The sequence below is a fragment of the Trachemys scripta genome, chromosome 1 (genome assembly GCF_013100865.1).
Source record: "Trachemys scripta elegans isolate TJP31775 chromosome 1, CAS_Tse_1.0, whole genome shotgun sequence".
Lineage (NCBI taxonomy): Eukaryota > Metazoa > Chordata > Testudines > Emydidae > Trachemys > Trachemys scripta.
Window position 1 is genome coordinate 6296062 of NC_048298.1, and position 19221 is coordinate 6315282.

Below are 19221 nucleotides of genomic sequence, written 5' to 3' on the forward strand. Positions count from 1 at the left end.
CTTAAGCACCAGGAACAAACAATCTTAGGTCATCAGCCTGCTCTTCCGAATTCACTGTGGATCTGGTCAGTACTAGAGCTAGGCCGGAACTAAAGAGGGTCTGAATGCCCCAAACACTGGGGGAATTTGGACCTGAAACTTTATCTTTCCTATGGGCAAAACCCACATGCTGGATCCCAACCGTCGGACCATAAGAAACTTCTGATCTGGATCCGGATCCAAACTTTGCAGCTCAAGTTCTCTCCCAGCTCCCCCATCTTCCCTGGCAAGGAGAAGACATCACCTCTTCTAGATGCCCAGTCCTTCCTCATCTCCCTCACTACAGAGCATGCACGTTACAGACAGCTCTGCAGTGTGACCATTTAATGACACAACCCCTCGAGCAAACCATTCTGATGCTTGCAGTTTCTTCCCTCCTCGCTCCCAAGACACTTTTACAGTGACATGCCTTCGACTGCGCTTACTGCAGAATACGTAGAACAGGTGGCCCAGCTGGCTTTCCGATCATCGTTATCCCAAAGGCACGCAGCCTCCTTGTGGATTGAATGCCACCCAGGTCGATCCCTAGCTAGGTCCTTAAGGTGGTCTTGCTAGGCCTTCAGTCAACGCCCATCACTGGCGAGCTTATTGTGCCACCAAACTTTTAGCAACCGCATGATTGCTGGCCATGCAGTGGCATTCCCATCCCAGTTTACCCATCCGCCCACTCACTGGATACAAATGGCATGGCATAGACTCAGTGCAATCCACTTCAGTGGCCCTAGACACTGGACACATGGCTTAAAACGCCTGCCCAGCACTGTCTTTCACTGATAGTTGGTGGGAACTGTTGTATGATCCTAGGTACCTCCCGCTCTGTCACCCTGGGTTCACACCGGCCCATCGTCTCTCCTAGTCTGCAGCAATCCTTGGTGCTGCTTCTCTGCCCTGACTGAGAACCACGTTCCCCTCTCCTTCGCATCCTGGAACATTTGAATATTTCCACCATGTTTATTTCTCTAGAGCCATCTGTGAAATAAAAAAGGCCACATCCCCTAGGATAGCGCATTGCTACGAGCACCTGGATCAGCACAGCAACAGCTTCGGGGGATCCTGCTTGAGGTCTGCCGCTGAGCCGGACAGAGTGGGCCCACGTCCCATTGCCTTGCACCATCCACCGTCCTTTCCACTAGTGCAAAGAGGCTGTGAGATGCTCCCCGTTCTGAGCTGGTAGCATTGCACCCCCGTTTTGCACAAACAGAAGCCCCCAGGCAGTAGGGAACTCAGGTCTGCTGCAGAAAGGGGCAGATGTATTATTGGGCACTATCTATTGGCACGTGATCTTTAACTAATTACACATGTGCCGACATAGGTCACTCTCATAGCAATCAGGGCTCCATTTAAAACTCCCGGACTCCAGATCCACCTAGGATTTGAGTTAGTAATTGGCTGGCAATGGGTAGCCAGGTCAGCCCCTAGGGAGCCGGGGACTCGTTCCCCATGTCAAATATTGCTGCAACACACAAAACAATTGAAGGTACCTTTTCTCCTTTGTCTCCCCTGGCTCCAGGAGATCCCTTTTCTCCCTGTAAAGCAAAAAGCTGCTCCTTCACTCCTTTGTGCTAACCTTAGTGACTGACCTGAGCTCTGAATCTGTCCAGTTCATGCCTAGATACCACAGTGATGGGCACCATGGAAATACACATTGTTAGACTAGAGAGATGATGAAGGGGACAGATGTACGTCCGTTGTGGTGTGGGTGGGAACAAGGGAGATTGGCTGTTATTCTAACACAGGGAGAGGGGCCTATAGGATAGAACTGGGTGAAATGTGATTTTTTTTTTCCCCACAAAGAAAATTTCAACCCCAAAACTCCCAAATCCCTTTTTGTTGGAAATTTCCAAGGAAATTTTTGATTATTTGGTGGAAAATTTGAGGCCGAAAAATTCTGGCTGAAAACTGGGAATATTTGGAAATACTGCCCTAGTGCCTCATGGGAGTTGTAGTTTGGGGGCCTCTTCCATGGGCTGGGCTCCATCTCCTGAGGGGCAGCGGGAGACCTCTGCCTACTTCGTGCAGCAGCTCTCATTGGCTGCTCTTCCCCAGAGGGCGGGAAAGTGGGGGAGACAGCCAATCAGAGGAGTTTTCCCCAGGGAGGGCTGAAATTTGCATGGGGGCTGGCGCGAGTCCTTGTGATGGCATCATCGCGAGCCAAGCTCCAGCGAGGCTTTTCACCTGCGGAGATCTGCGTTTGGGTTTCTCCTGCAAACATGGAGACGCACTGCTGCATCCCCTCAACTGCCACAGTGACCCTGGGCCAGTCAAGGTTCTGTCTACCCTACACTGTAAACCCGGGTCTGTGGGAGCTGAGTTTGTGCACTTGGTGTTTCCAAGCCTATGCTTGGGCATCCCCACAGCTTTGTGGCTTACTACTGCTGGACCCAGATCTCACAGCCATGCTAACACATCCAGACCTCACTACCCAGATCTTCTGACTCAGATCTGCAGCTTGAGCTGCGTCCACACTGCAAAACAACCCCAAGTCACAGAACCCAGGTCCTGAGTGCTGGCTGACCCAAGTCAGACTGATTTGTGTGTGGACGGAAGCGGGGCTTGGGCTCAAACCTGAGTCAGAGCCCGGGCTTAGTGTGCAGTGTAGCCATACAATTTGAACTTCCTGCACCTCAGCTGCCCATCTGTAAAATGGGAATAATACAACCTCCTTTCTCCCACTTTTGTCTGTATCATGTATTGAGACTAGAAAACTCTTCATATGCATGTACAGCACCTTGCACAAAAGGCCCTTGATCTCAGCTGGGGCTTCTAAATGGTACCCTAATATAAATAATAAACAGCAACAAGAACTGACACCCCACTTTGCTCCAGTGTAAATGACTTTACAAGACATTGAGCCGTGGGGAGTCAGGCTGATGATTATTTGGGATCTTCAGGGATTTAATTTGTCTTTAAAGGCTTTTCAGCTCAGCTCTGTGACGGAGCTCCGATTCTGTGGGGTTTTTGTTTGTTTGTTTTGTTAAAATGTTAAAGAAAAACTCAGACCTTTTGACCTTGGAACGGCACCAGTTCTGGATCCACCATGTCTGACTCCTGCTTCTGCAAAAAGAAAATAGAGCCCCCCCCACACACAATCAACCAGGAGATTTTGGACAAAATGATGAAGAACCAGCTGCATCTAACATGCACGGAGTTGTAGTAACAGCTCTATAAAATAAAGGTATTACCTTGATCCTCCTTGTGCCTTGAGGTCCTGGATATGTCTTGAATTTAAAAAAAAACAGAGGAGGAGGTTTTCAGAGGAGAGCGTATGATTGCATGCTAATATTTCATATTTCAGAGATATTTCATCCACAACACGTGGGAAAGAACTATTTGAACATGGAGGCACCTTATACCTCTCACGATCAATGCAACCATTCATTCTTACTGCATCCCGATGCCAACCGTGGTGAATTGGGTGCATTTAGTGGACAGGTTACATCTTAGCAGGAATCAGTGAACACTTATCAGGGGTCACTTAGCCGCAGCCTTATCCAATTGAACATGACACAAAAAGGATTTCATTGAAGCTGTTCCAAAATTAGGCTGTGGGAATCGAGAGCAGAATGTGCCTATTGTCTGGTTTTTCAGTATGATCAAGTGCAATGAAAAGGAAAATAAGTGAAACTTTAGGATCGATTCACAACAAACGTGGTTATCTGGAGTTCAGGTGGCTTTTGCTCCCCAAACACTTGAGGAACAAAAGGTTTCAGAGCCCCAAACCCAATGGTTAGAAAGGCAGTAAAGCTGAGTTGAGGTCTCCACATCTCTCCCCAAAAAGAATGTTAGCGTTACAAGACAAAATCCCAACAAGGAATGTACATAAAGCAGGAAATGCCCAGTTAAGATGTTCCTTCACACACAACACAACTGTGTCACCTTAACTCTGCCCTCATAGGGATGGCAATAGGTTCATCACAGTAGCTTACCCCTCCCTAACAAAAATTTCCTTTGTATCAACCACAGCTCCCAATCAGGGCTCCTATTCATGCAGTCTGAGAGGACCCTCCACGAGCCGAGCTGCAGAATCAGGGCCACAGTAGGGAAATACTTTCTTGTTTAAAAGAACCAGTTTCCACTAAGATTTTTTTTTTAAAAGGGAAAATTTTTCCGAAAGCGCAGGTTCCCTCTGACTGAGCTGTGTGGTGCATCGTGAGAGTCACATGACTGAGGTCCATCATGGGAGATGTAGTTTGGCCAGGCAGCCCAGCCCATAAGGGGGAATAAGGGCATGTGACATCCAAACTACAACTCCCATGAAGCACTGCGGCACCATAAGAAGATGCAGTCTAACACTGAACCAACTCAAAGTGAACTATTTTGACATTTTCCAAATAACAAATTTTCTGAATTTTTTTTCCACTACAAATTTGGATATCCTGACTCTTTTTCCCAATCTGGGATGAAACCAAATGTAGAAATAGCGAGAGCTCCAGCCAGGGACACCAGAACAGGGGGGCAGAAGGCCACAGTCCCCACCCCACTTTTTATCAGCTGTAAGGGAGTGATGGGGTAGGGGGCGGAGAGGAGCAAGTGTGGGCCAGGTCTTGGGGGGAAGAGGTGGAGTGGGAGTGAGGCCTCGAGGGAAGGGGTGGTGCGAGGGCAGGGCCTTAGGGAAAAGGGATAGGGGAGGTGCGAGGCTCGGGGAAAGGAGTGGTGTGGGGGTGGGGCCTCAGAGGGAAGGGGCAGTGGTGGGGCACGGTTCGGGCACTGGTGGCCCCCCCACTTTTAGAGACCTTCTGCCACTCCCGATTTTTGCTCTGCTCTAATGCTGAAGAATAGAGTTTCACGTGTCCAATCTGACATACATAACCACAATAAAACAGCTGTGTATAATTGTGTGTGTGGGTATAGATATATTTGTTGCACACACAAAACTTCCCCAAAGTTGGCCATTGTGTTCCATCAGTGATTAACGTTGGTTTCTCTGTTCCTCTTGTGTTCTTTACAGGGCCGGCTCTGGCTTTTTTGCCGCCCTAGGCAAAAAAGCCACCCGCTGCTCTCCCCCTCAGCGTGGCAGGGGAGGGCGCCGAGCCCTGCCGCGGGCTCGCAATCCCCGACCGGCCAGAGCGCTGGGGGGAGGGCGGCGAGCCCAGTCGCAGCCCCGCTTTCGGGCCGGAGCGCCCCGCCGCGCCGCCCCCCTCCAGGCGCCGCCCCAAGCACATGCTTGGTGGGCTGGTGCCTGGAGCCGGCCCTGGTTCTTTAAGTATCATACACTTCCCTTCCCCATCTCTCTTGGGAGGAGCACTTAGCCGTACCAAGGGACACTGGCTTGGCGGCTGCTGCTGCTTGTTTATTATTTACAGGGAGCGTTTCACCCTCGCCCTAGGTGTATTACTATTTTTAATGAGTGAGAAAGCAGCAAGAGCTGTTACCCCAGTGTCCATCTGGAATAAATTGCCTAGGGAGGTTGTGGAATCTCCATCTCTGGAGATATTTAAGAGTAGGTTAGATAAATGTCTATCAGGAATGGTCTAGACAGTATTTGGTCCTGCCATGAGGGCAGAGGACTGGACTCGATGACCTCTTGAGGTCCCTTCCAGTCCTAGAATCTATGAATCTATGAATCTATGAATCTCATAAGCACTATCTCTGCAAACACTCCAGATATTCAGCCATCGCTTACCACATATCCAACCGGGGATTTCTGAACTCCAGCGGCACCAGGTGAGTGAGCCTGTATAGGGACAACAGGGAGTTATTACCGCTTCCTTCCAAATAGCGTTGATTGCTTTGCGCTCATGCATAACAGACTGAAGTGGTGGAAACAGGGGTCTTTACCATGTGCCTCTGTCTCTCAGCCGTTCTTCTGACTCTAACATGGCTCGTTAACTCAGGGCCGTCAACTGGATCTGCATTTTCCTGCGTGAAGGAAAACAGCATCCCTTAAAGCAATCAGATGCGTAAGTTGGATTATTTAATTTTACACTGTGCCATAACTTTACTGCTACTTCAAAAAAGCCAACACATTGCAATTGCTAGTGTTAATTGCAAGAGTGTCACTGAACTGTTCAGGTGCGTCCATGTAGAATTCACCTGCGGTGTTGCTGAAGATACCAGGTACATCCAGGAAGAATGCACCTACCTTTTGGGCTATTACACGTACCAACCATGTCTGGGTAACACACAACTGCAGTGGTGCTTGGTGTACTAGCTGAGTCTAGGTACAGCACACCTGCTGTGGTGCTTAGTGGACTTGGTATATTCCACTGAAAGCACTGGAATATTAATGGCCAAAGGCCCCACCACCACATGTGATGAAGGGCCAGATGGGAATGGCTTAATCTGCAACTCACAGATGTTTGCAATGTTTGTGTTTTGGGATGTTCTGGCAGCATACGTGTGAGATGTATATGGTAGAAAGTGTGCTAAGGGTCACCTGCCCTAGCAGTAAACACTCGATGCCTATAACAGTTCCTACATATTAATTGCACCCAATTATCTGCTCCTGTATTTTGAAAGGGAGGAAATTAGAAGTTGCCAGACATTACTCCCCACGCCACTCACACACCATGAACTGCCAGGACATGAAAACAAAGGAGTTGAGTGATTCATGCTGAAATAAACTCAACTACCCTAGTGGATCGTAGGTCTTTGTCTGTGGAAGAGTCAGGAACAGAACCCCATTTTTTAAACTCCCACCCATGTGTTTTAACTACAAACTTGTTCTTCCTCTCACACGTAACTGCATGTTATGAAGCAAATAAGACTGGTTACTTTCACCTGGGACGCAGGTACATCACCCACTGACTTTAATGTGACTCTCCGTGCAATACGGTGCTACTCGGCATGAGGAAGGGAATCAGAATCTAACCCATTGTGACAGAAATATCGGGCCTCAGAGAAAAAGAACTGTAGCATGAAAATATTGATACCAAGCCCCAGGGTGGTTTCTGTCTGCTATTTACAACGTTTTGGAAGTGACTTGTTACAGGAAGTGTGAATGAAATTGACTCCATGCAGAGGGCCAACACAAGAACAGGGGGCATCACTTTGTTCCAGGCAAGCCCTCTTCACAGGAGGGGATTTTACCCTGAATAAATCGTAAACCCTTTGGAGCAGGGACTCTCGTTTTGTTCTTTGTTCGTACAGCACCTAGCACAATGGGCCATGACTGGGCTCCTAAGCATTGCTGCAATACACATAAATAAATAATAATCATTGAATAATTCACTGGGAACCAAACTGATCAAATCAATGCATTCGCTCATCGCGTCCCCCCATAATAAAATGGAGTGAAGTAAAAAGCAAAATAACAGTATTTCTCCCAGCTCCCCACTAGTTCTCGCTTTAATTTAATTCATTAACTGGCTTCTTTTGTACCTCTGGGATTATTACCAGCTCATGATCCTTGCACATCTGGGAAGGGGACAAAAAGGCAGAGCTACTTAGGGATGGACAGTGCAGAAAGCTGAAGAGGGGAGTTGTTGGAAATGGGAAAGAAGAGACTGGGGAACTGCTGGTGAATGGTAGAGATTATGGTCACGGGTCCTCGTGCATCTAATAACTGACCGACCAGCCTGTTGGTGCAAGACAAACTTGAACGTTGTCCATGTGAGCAAGCACCAGGCCCAAAGGGGTTGTGCACTTCCTGTGTGGCTTGAGTTTAGCAGTGTTTTCCTGGCCCCAGTCGTTCCGCCAGAAGAGGGGTTTATGAAAGAAGAAGCTATGTGGTAAGAGTATCGCATGTTCATCTCCACCACTGGAGCTCAATTGTGGTAATTTCCCCCATTAGTCTTATTCATTCCTAGTCGTTCAACAGACTCCAGGTAGGTCTTCAGCAGCAGGGATAGAACCTGTGACCTCTGGAGCCTAAACCATGAGCCTGTACTGCTAAAAGACCCAGCTCTGTTAGCCAAAGCTGTAACAGGTGCATCCTCTTGCTTCGGGCCAGACATCACTGGTGCACCCCACTGAGTAGGTGCGGACGAGTATGCCCTTTAGGTGGGTGGATTTTATGATATCTACAAGAATGTTTTTTAAAGCGGTGGTTTGGTTCCTTCCCCCACCTTGTCAAACTCCAGACAACCCAAAGGAATTTGCTGAAATGCTCTAGGGGGGAAAAAAACCCACTTTCCTACCTGGAAGGTTTTACCAAGAGAGGAAAGTTTCAGCCCCCAAAATGAAAGTTTTGGAAAGTTACAAGGACGGGAAAAGAGGGTGATAAACAGAAGCTATACACGTATCAGAGGGGTAGCCGTCTTAGTCTGAATCTGTAAAAAGCAACAGAGGGTCCTGTGGCACCTTTAAGACTAACAGAAGTATTGGGAGCATAAGCTTTTGTGGGTAAGAACCTCACTTCTTCAGATGTCATCTGAAGAAGTGAAGTTCTTACCCACGAAAGCTTATGCTCCCAATACTTCTGTTAGTCTTAAAGGTGCCACAGGACCCTCAGAAGCTATACAGTTTAACTACAGTGGATGCTACTTGTGCTTGCTATAATGACATAATTTAAAAGATAAGGGACTCGATAGATTAGATTAGATTGTAAACTTTGGGGCGGGGACTGTCTATTTGTTAATATATTAATAATTATATATGAATACCCAGCTCTTATCTAGCCCTTCTCATCAGTAGATCTCAAAGCACTTTATAAAAGAGGTATCTTTATCCCCATTTTACAGATGGGAAAATTGAGGCCCAGAGCGGTGACGTGACTTTCCCATGTTTACAAACCTAACATCGTGGGGTCCTGGTCCATGACTGGGGCTCCTACATGCTACAAATAAAGAATCAGAATAATAGCTACGGGGACTATAGCAGGAACCTTTTATCTCGAGGGCTCCAGGCCTGCAAGCTGCTCTGTGCATCTTTGCCATTGCGCCTATGTTGACTTCAATGATCTGCACGGAGCAATTTCCAGGAGCAAGGCCGGGCTCACGAAGACCTGAAACATGTTACCTCCTGTGGAGCGGGGGATGTGGAAGGAGCTAAGCAAGGGCAAGCAGATGTGGCCTGTTACATTTATGTCTGGGAGGACTGTATCAGCTGCTTCAGAAGAACCATTGTTGCCCACTGAATGATGAGGCTGCAAAAGAAAACAGCACAATTCAGACTGGGAGCTCTCTTGGCATTGGCACTATAGGATTCTTTGCAGTGGCCAAGATGGTTGGATGGGAGGTCTCAGGCAGTACTCTTATTGTTATTACTCAAATGGAGGAAAGTAACTTCTACTTCCCATCCAGGACGGCAGGTTTAAAACAAACAAAAGGAAGTATTTTTGCACACAACACACAGTCAACTTGTGGAACTCCTTGCCAGAGGATGTCGTGAAAGCCAAGACTAGAACAGAGTTCAAAAAAGAACTAGATAAGTTCATGGAGGATATGTCCATCAATGGCTATTAGCCAGGATGGGCAGGGATGGTGTCCCTAACCTCTGTTTGCCAGAAGCTGGGAATGGGCAACAGGGGATGGATCACTTGATGATTACCTGTTCTGTTCATTCCCTCTGGGGCACCTGGCATTGGCCACTGTCGGAAGACAGGATACTGGGCTAGATGGACCTTTAGTCTGACCCAGTACAGCCGTTCTTATGTATGACACAACTACTTGGGTTGGCTTTGCCTTTCTCTCCGACCAAGTTAATTTAATTCCACAGCCCACTTTTAGTAAACTCTTCTACCACCAAGAAATTGGACCTCTGGAGCCAACTGCTTGGGTTATTGTCAACTCAACACCTGTCAAGGGCCCCATGAACCTTTTAATGGTTATGCTTCCTGATTAGAGCTGCTGCTAATGGGGACAACAACCGGCTATATTTATCTCTAGCTGTATTTCCCCCTGGTGGGTATGTGGTTATTTAACCAAAGACACCTGAGCCACGCTGCAAGTAAAGAGGAGAGGGAAGCTGGTATCTTGCCCCTGTTGCATACACAGAACCCGCAATGAAGTCCAGGGGAGTTTTACATCAAAATCAACAGCAGGAGACTGCTCTGAAGTTGAGATTAGAATGGGCTTTGGCGTTTCGGAGGGTTTAGTTTGGCTGTCAGAATGAAAGGGCCTGTTGCAGACCTACTGAGAACTCCTGGGAAATGTTCCATCTGTAGAACCAATACTGCCTCGATGGTGCAAGGGTCATTTGCATGAAAGTAGGGTATTTTTGGTCTAGCTGTTTCTCTGCTCCCATCCCCCCACTGTTCCTCACCTGAAGGCAGAATTTTCTGGGTTTGGTCTCAGTGCGATGACACTCAGGAGTGAGTGCTGGCAGGGATGGGCCCATAACTATTGCCATAGGAACTAAACACGACATTACAATCCGGGGATCCTGACTTAATGTCTAGGCTTTTCTACAGATTCGCAGAAGGCCAGAAGCGACCATTAGATCATCTCGTCTGGCCTCTGGCACAACATTTCACCCAACTGAGCCCAATAATCACAGTTGCCAACTTTCACGCAGTAAATAAGCACCCCGACTTTCACAATTTAGCCAAAAATTAAGCTAATCCTCTTTGAAAACAAGCCAATCCCTAAGAACCCCAACACTCTGTGACTAGATCCCTCCAGCGTGCAGTCTGGGACTGTGGTGGGCCTGCTGTGCACCTGACTCTCTTGTCACCTTGCCCCTGCTTACCCCCTTTGCCCCTGCTTGCTGGGAGCCGATCAAAAAAAAAAAAAGAAGCAACAAGCTACAACAAGCAACAAGCTACAAGCCAAACAAGCTACAAGCCAAAAACTAGCCAACAAGCAACTCACAAGCCAATTAAGCTGAAAACAAGCCCACTTTCTGCGTTTTTTCCGCAGGTTTGGCATGTCTGCCAATAACCTGGGTTTGACGAACGCATATCTTGTGTTTGGCTGAAGCCCAGCGTCCAGAAGGGCGGCCAATCTTGAGCTGAAGACAACAAGAGATGGCGAATCCACCCAGGGGTACTGGAAGGAGAGGTGGGGCGCAGGGGGCCATGGCCCTCCCACTTTTTACCATCCATAAGGGCAAGCGACGGGGCAGGGAGAGGTAGGAGAAGAGTGAGTGAGGGGTGGGGTCTTGGGGGAAGAGGCATCATGGGAACAGGGCCTCAGGGAGAAAGGGCATCGTGGGGGCGGGGTCTGGGGGGGGTAGCATGGGGGTGGGGCCACAGTTTGGTGTTGGTGGCCCCCCCCATTTTTAGGAAGCTTCCACCACCCCCAAATCTGCTTCTCCCCTTCCCAGTTTGTTTGAGGGACTAATCCCTTTGTGCCAAATGTAGACACCAATTAGGTACAATCCTAACTGGGGTTTGTCTGGGTGCAGCTTCCAGACACTGGCTCTTGTTCTGTCTTTCTCCGCTAGAGAAAACAGCCCTTAAGTACTTGCTCGCTTCTCCCCACGGAAGTACTTACACGGTGTAACCAAGTCACCTCTCAAGCTTCTTTTTGACAAACTAACCAGACTGAACTCTCGGACCCTCTCACCATAGGGCATTTTCTCCAGTCTTCAGATCATTTTCGTGGCTCTTTTCTGCACCCGCTGTAGTTTTTAATAGCCTTTTAAAAATGCGGACACCAGAACTGGATGCAGCATTCCAGTGTTAGTCTCACCATGGCCCTATCCGGAGGTGAAAATCACTTCCCTACTCACTACTTCCCTGTTTATACAGCCAAGGATCACAGCAGCCCCTTTTTGCCACAGCATTGCACGGGGAGGTCATGTCCCGTGGCTTGTTCTCTATCGCCCCATATCCTTTTCAGAGTCACTGCTATGGCACGCATCAGTGCAGAATCTAAGCATATCAATACATTTAGCCTCACAATCCCCCTCTGAAGTAGATGAATAGGTATTATTACCTCCATTTTATAGATGGGGAAACTGAGCCACAGAAAGGTTGAGCCCATGAATTATTCCACGTGGGCGGCCCCTGCATGGAGCCCCATGGGTCTGCTGACATGAAACAACTTGCAGGAATGAAGCTGACATTTTCAGAAGTAGCCATGGATTTGTGGAGCCCCAATTTTGGGGTGCCAAACCTAAGACCCCTGGGGACTGCTTTCTACCCAAAATGCCAATTGAAATCAATGGGAGCTGTGGGTGCCCAGCACCCCTGATAAGCCTAGATGTCTCCAGTTGGGCACCCTACCATTGAAGCACCCCAAAAGAGGGGCAACTTTTGAAAACGGAGGCCTAAGGGACTTGCCCAAGGTCACACAGAGACATCAGTAGCAGAGCACAGAATAAACCTAGATCTTCTGGTTCCTGCTGTAGCCCTTTAACCACAAGACTTTCCTCTCCAGGGAGAGGCACCAAGAAACTCCTAAAATAGGCTGGATCTCTGCCAGATTCGACTCAATTTCTAACCGCTGCTAGATATGTAGGAACATCTGGGTCACAGACTGTGCTTCTGAGCAACAAGAATTTTGTTTTCATTCAAATATCCCTTGGAGAAGGGAGAAGGAAAATCAGGGAAGTGAAATAGAGACAAATATGCCATCAGGAGAGATCTTGAAACCTGCCAGTTCCCATAGTGTCCTTGTTCGGAGAACCTGTTTCCAGAGCTACAATACATATGTTCCAGGCCCGTGTGTGTTGGGCGCCCTCTAGTGGTCCCAGAACACTAGCTCACAGTTACACTGATTTGCATCTGAATTCCTTCTGAAATCTCAGGACAGAGCCAGGCATTATGTAGAAGATTGTGGCCTGAAGCGAGGGGAGTGGCAGCAGGTCTGTTCTAATCAGAGTTGGATTTCGTCCTGATGTGCATCGTTGCCGCAAACTACCCAGAACCCACTGCCTATTATTGCAGCAGTATTTGTAAGGATACACCACTGTTTTTCAGCTCAGTTCAAAGGGCCCGGCCAGCGTATCTCCCAGTATTTTCTAAAATAATATTTCTCTCTCTCTAATAAACACCTGGATGCTTGAAAATGACAGTGGATTTCCTTACTGTGCCTCTCTTAACCCCATCGCTAGCCCACAGGGGCATAGGGCGTTGGCCACTCTTGGATGCCAGGATGTTGGGCTAGATGGACCATTGGTTCTTATGTTCTATTGCTGGAGAGCTGCTGAGCTGAGGGCACTGGTTTCTTAGTGTAGGGTCACTCGGGAGCACAAGACTGAACATGCTGGTTTATTATTGTCAGCCATTGGGCTATGCACACACCAAAGTGGCTCGTTTCAGGCTCCGAGAAGGGGATGTAATTGGGCATGTGCAGAAGGGCAGAGAAATATAAAGGTGTGAAATGCCAACATAGAAGGGGTGAAAGCCTCAAATCTCCTGGTCCTACCCTGAAATCCCCCCCAACTGGGCTCAGGTGGGACAAGGGAGACTCGTTGATTTCCAGACACGGCATAGGGTGTCAAACCCCTGCCTGTGCAGAGGCTTACTCTGTTGGTTCCTTTCTCCTTCCTCCGCTCCCCAGGGCCTTTTCTTCAGGGGCGCCAGAAGCTCCCTGGACCCATTTCCTGGGGAGTGATATTCTGACTCTGGATGGAGCCTGGCTGAGCATGGCAGAGAATGAAGGCAGCAAGTCAGAGGCAGCCTGGTCCAACCAACTGAAGCCGAGAGAATGCGGAGCTAGACCTCAGGAGTTCCTAAGCCAAGCACTGACGGTCTAGATAATACTTACTCCAGCCACGAGTGCAGGTGACTGGACTAGATGACCTCTTGAGGTCCCTTCCAGTCCAATGATTCTATTCCAGTCCCCGGCACTGAGGCAGGACTAAGTAGTATCTAGACCAGTGGTTCTTAACCTGGGGTGCATGCACCCCCTGGGGTTGCAACATGCCAGATTTTTTTAGAAGGTAAATCATCGAAAACACAAATTAAGCACAGGCACGTAAGTACAACTACTTTGTTTCATCAAACCAATGTATTTATTAACATTATACATTTTTTAACAATTACTGTAATATACAAACAAAAATATATCTAGGTTTAAGGGGTGCGAGAACAGATTTTGAGAACCAAAGGGGTGCAGGCTGCAGTAAAGGTTAAGAACCACTGATCTAGACCATCCCTGACAGATGTTTGTCTTAAAAACCTCCATTGATGGAGATTCCACAACCTCCCTAGATAATTTGGTCCCAGTGCTTAACTGCCCTGACAGTTCAGAAGCTTTTCTTAATGACCAGCCTAGGCAAAACTTTCTTGTAGATCCCCAACAATCAACACTAGCCCCTTGGCTGCAGCTTCCCTTAGTGTCTATTTTAGGGTCACGTGTGGGAAGAGATTAATTGAAAGTCAGCGAATGGACATTTTTATACATCTCCACGCAAAGCACTTACTCTGCTCACGTCTTTCTCCTTCCTCCTCTTCTTCAAGGGCTCTGGTGTCTCCTCAGAAATGTTTCCCAGTGCGGGAGGTTCTGACCCCAGAGCAAGACCAGATGGGCTCTGCCGAGCCTGAAAAAAGCAGGTTATTTCTCTTTAAGGCACCACGTCTCTCCTATGTCACATACAGTCCATGAGGTAAAAGTCTTATTACTCCCTCTCACACACACCCTTTCCCTTTATCAGATATTCAATAGCAATATGACGATCAATTAAACACTACACATACAATGATGCACAGCCAAGGTTGCCGACTCCTGAGTGCTCCGTTGTAAATGAGGACACACTGCTGTCAACAAGAGTATTGTTTAAAAGCAGACCATGGGCAGTCTGAGTAGCTCAGGGGGCTGGTTATGGGTTATGGATAAAGCTGGGTGGGAATTTTTTGAAGAAATGTTTTTTGGTCAGAAAACACCGATTCGTTGAAACCGAAACTTTTCAGGGAACGGTATCGTTTTTGACAAAAATGTCACGGGGAAGGTTTTGCAGGTCCAGGATGGACTTTTTGGCCACAGAGACGCATCAAAAGACCAGAACTGCCAACAGGTTAGGGCATTCAGGTGGGATGTGGGAGAGGCAGGAAGATCAGGGACTTAAACTTGCGCTATCTACACTGCAGGTGAGGGCCCAGCCGCTATCCTATTGCAGGCGGAATGACCCAAAGCCCATCTTTAAAGTCATGTTAGAAAGGTATGCGAATGGTAAAGGGGGCCATTCCTAGTAGATAGGTTAGAACTTTGAAATGCAAACCTATATTGTTAGAAGTGTCATCACTGGTTCTCCACTTGTAAGGTAACTCCCTTCTCTTCATGTGCCAGTATATTTATGCCTGTATCTGTAATTTTCACTCCATGCATCTGAAGAAGTGGGTTTTTTACCCACGAAAGCGTATGCCCAAATAAATCGGTTCGTCTTTAAGGTGCCACCGGATTCCTCGTTGTTTTTGTGGATGCAGACTAACAGGGCTACCCCTTTGATACTGACAAAGAGTCCTGAGGCACCTTCTAGACTAACAGACTTATTGGAGCAGAAGCTCCTCTGATACTTGACACTAATTGTATGTATCTTAGACGCTAGCCATTTAAACAGACAATTCCTGTCTGTCACTATAACTATTAATTCAGAGATCAAAAGGGAATATTAACATTTAGATGAATCTTGGGTGAAGTAATGTCATTGTCTATATGTCTCTTGGAAGTTTGTGATAGACTGCCTAATGGATAAATTGCCCTATGTTCATTTGTGTAACTAATTACTGGTGGTGTTTAGAAAGCAAAAGGTTACATCAAAAGCCTCTTGTTTACCCAGCACTGCATGGGCAAGTGAATGCTAGGACACTGTGGGTCCTGATTCTGTCATCTCAGATCTGCTTGAGGCTTCATACAAGGGAAGCGTAAGCCATAAGGACTGAGATCCCTGTCCTAAGTTAGAACACCCTGCAATGATATTGGACATTGGACTATAACCTATGAACTATTTCTGAAAGAACTTTTTGCAACTACCAAACTCACCATCTCTGCTATGAATCTGAACCTTAAGTACTGAACTCATGTCTGTATATATATTGATCTTTTAACCATACTCTCTCTCTTTTCTTTTTTAATACATTTTAGTTTAGTTAATAAGAATTGGCTGTAGTGTGTATTTGGGTAAGATCTGGAATATTCATTAACCTGGGTGATAATGTGTCTGATCCTTTGGGATTGGTAGAACCTTTTCTTTATATGATTTTCAGAAATCTTCATCATATTTGACTTAGGTACCTGGATGGAGGTTTGAGGCTGGTTTGCTTTAAGGGAACTGTGTTGTTGGGTTTTGGGCAACCAGTAAGGTAATAAAGAAGCTGTTTTATGCTGGCTTGGTAAATCTAAGTATCGGAATATCCACCAGCTTTGGGGTTTGTCTGCCCCATTCTTTGCAGTTCACCCTAATTGAGTAACCTTAGCTGGCCCCCACTGGGACCCCGGTCACACAAGGTAAGCTCAATTCCCAACAAACAGATATCTGCAAAGGACTGGATTTAAGCACAAAAAAAACAAAGAGATTTCTTGGGACCCTATGTAAGCTCGGCAGTTCACCATCCGATCTGCGGGCTCCATCAGCCAGGTGGCGTTTCTGTTCATCTCAAAACCAGTCCTGTATCCACATGGCAGCTAGCACCCACTCTCAACGGAGGCCAAGAGAGGAGTGGGCATGGAGACTGAACTGCCCTCTCGGCACTAGAGCACTCAGGGCCGATCTCTCTTGGCGAGGATTGGGACAGTATTTGAAGCAGGGCATGTTTGCTGGTGCTGAAAAGGAGAATGTCCGTGTCTAGGGCTGCACCTCACTGCAAATCTGATTTAATTTTTAAAATCCCAGCACAGACCATGACTGGAATCTCTCTGTGGTGGTGGGTGACGGGTTTCCTGTAGGCTACACAGTCCTCAGTGGGTGCAATGGACTAAATAGGCCCTTTGAGACTTCCAAGGGAGTGCACTTGGGCCAACACTACATTGTCCCATGTTTGCCACTTAAAAATTCCCCTCGGTCAGGGGGCCGAGTCGCTGAGGGGGAGGAATTAACTGGGGAAACAGTCTGAAGTTTATGACAAGGCTCATGCAGGTGATCCCAGCTTTAAGGCCCAAGCCTGGAGTCTCAGGAGTAGGGTGGGCTGGAACTCCCCTGGCAGAAAGAGAAAGGGAGTGGTCAGGCTCAGGGATACTTGAGATCCAAGACAGCAGGATGGCTGGGAAATGTAGTCTCTCTTGGCTGCCATGTTGTAGTCCCGGCTTGGGGCACAGCATTCTGGGAAATAAGGAAATTATATAAACGTCACCCTCTCCACACATGAGGCCTTTAAAAGGAAGCAGGCTGTGAGGTTGGTGTCTCCAGAAAGCTATGGACAAGTAAGCTCATTTCCTTTGGTTGCCTGACCAATCCTTTTGCTTTATAACGGGGCTTTGAGGTGGGCACCTCAATGAGCGTCAGAAGCAATATTCAGAGAGTCTGTGGGGACATTTTGGTCTCATTTGGGGTTAATGGGAAGATACCCTCAGACAGAGAATGTCTCTGTTTATAAATTCCACAGAAGCACCTTTGTTGGGTCTGACCTGGTGTATGAGATGCTCAACAACAAACAGGTCTAGCTTGGGCATACAAACCAAATATAAGCTGGTAAGCATGCAAGGGGATTTTCAAGGTTACCTCTTCATTCTCCCTTATCACTGACCCATCCACCTCTTGGCACTCAAGAGAGGTATTTTCAGCAGTATGTTGTTGCCCTGCAGTGGGCTCTTCTTGGCTAGTTTGTAGCCGAGTTGCATTCAGAGCTCTAGGGTGGCCTTCCCGTTTCTCAGCCTCTGGCTGTCTCTGATATGAGCGCATCTGGTTTACCATTACTTCCATCTTGGTGTAGTCACCAGGACTGATGGCTGTTGTCCCATCAACCAGAGGTTTCTTCTGACCTGTTACATCCTAACAAAACAGGGAAAGGGGGCTGAAGAGGCACAGCGGAAAGAAATGTCTGTGTGTGACTAGAGGCTTCCTGCTAACCGGCGTCTTCCAAAGAGCTGCATTCACATGGGTCCACGGGCCTGGAACTAGGAGACCTGGATTCTATTCTATTAGGTCTGTTGTGTGATCTTGTGTGAGTCACTTCAGTTCTCTGAACTGACGTTTCCCCATTCAGTGAGATGGGGATAATGCTACTCATCCACCTTTGCAAAGTGCTAATAATCCCATGCTGCAATCACTTTAATGCTATCTAGCTTGGATACCAACGTGGTATCTGAGTGATGATGATGATGATGGGCGATCACTCGTTACTGAGTATGATCATCTTCCATGGGAGTTATGGGTCCTCAGGTGGCTGATAAGGCCAATTCTTGAACCACAAGTTCTATTGGAATGAGGGCAGATGTTTTCAATCTCAGCAGGAGGCTATTGACCATGATTGGAAGCCAGTCTCTCCTTCCTTCTACGCCTCTTGTCCTCTTCAGCTTGTCGGCGAGCAAGTTCAAAATGCAGGGGACCATCACGTAGGACTTCACTCCATTTTAAGCGATCCTGGGCAAGTGTCTCCAGGAGATACTGGGTATCTGAGTACTTCACAACCTTTCATGCATTTATCTTACCCCAGCAGCGCTGGAAAATGCGATGAGCCCCGATTTACAGATGAGGAACTGAAACAAAGGGAGGCTAAGGCCCAGATTTTTAAAATGTATTTCGATGTTGCTTTGCCCACATTTCAATGCCTAACTGACTTAGAAGCCTAAGTCCCATTGACTTTCAATGAGATTTAGGTTTCTAAATCAGTTAGGCACTGAGTGCAGCAATGCCTAAATACCTTTAAAAATCTGTTCCAAAGTGACTTGGCAAAGGCCATACCAGAAGTCTGTAGCAGAGCAGGAACTGAACCTGAGTCTCCAGCTAGCATCCTAACCAATGGACCACCCTTCTGCCAGTCATTTTATGAAACAACCAACGACAAATGAAGACAAAGCACTGGTATCTGGGTTTCAAATAGCAACACAGTTAGAAGCATCACTTCCTGCCACCGAGCTGCACACGGGGTGGGGTGGGGGTACCCAGATAACGAGCTGCCGCGAACCTTTCATCCAGAGAAAATTAGAAAAGCCCCACAATGGATTCAGGTGTGACGTTGCACCCCATAATGCTGTATGGGACTATGCTTATGAATGTATATATGACAGAACTGGGATATGCTTTATGCTGTATATGCCATGTAACGTATCTCTGTAAAGGTTATGATCTACTGAATGTACTCATCCTATTTGTATGCGTGTGTCACTGTTGTATTCGAAGTTATGAATATTGACGGTACACTTGTTTGATTTTAAATAGCCTTAGTAAGGCATTTGGTCAGCTTCTTTATAAAGGAATTTGCAAGTGCCCAATCAAGAAACACTTAACGGGCAATGGATCTTGGAAGGCTCCAATCCA

The 19221-nt window shown here is 47.3% G+C and overlaps 1 protein-coding gene across 1 annotated transcript in view; it reads right to left on the reverse strand.

The window, feature by feature from the left end:
* The window catches only part of LOC117873537 (collagen alpha-1(VII) chain-like), a 227207-nt gene that overhangs the window by 83704 nt on the left and 124282 nt on the right, over positions 1–19221 (reverse strand). The window contains exons 63-69 of the mRNA XM_034763016.1: positions 14233–14349; positions 8999–9064; positions 5818–5898; positions 5663–5713; positions 3222–3257; positions 3040–3093; positions 1521–1565 (exon numbers count right to left, since the gene is read on the reverse strand). Of these exons, the coding sequence (XP_034618907.1) occupies positions 1521–1565; positions 3040–3093; positions 3222–3257; positions 5663–5713; positions 5818–5898; positions 8999–9064; positions 14233–14349 (450 nt within the window). The remainder of the gene's footprint in view (positions 1–1520; positions 1566–3039; positions 3094–3221; positions 3258–5662; positions 5714–5817; positions 5899–8998; positions 9065–14232; positions 14350–19221) is intronic.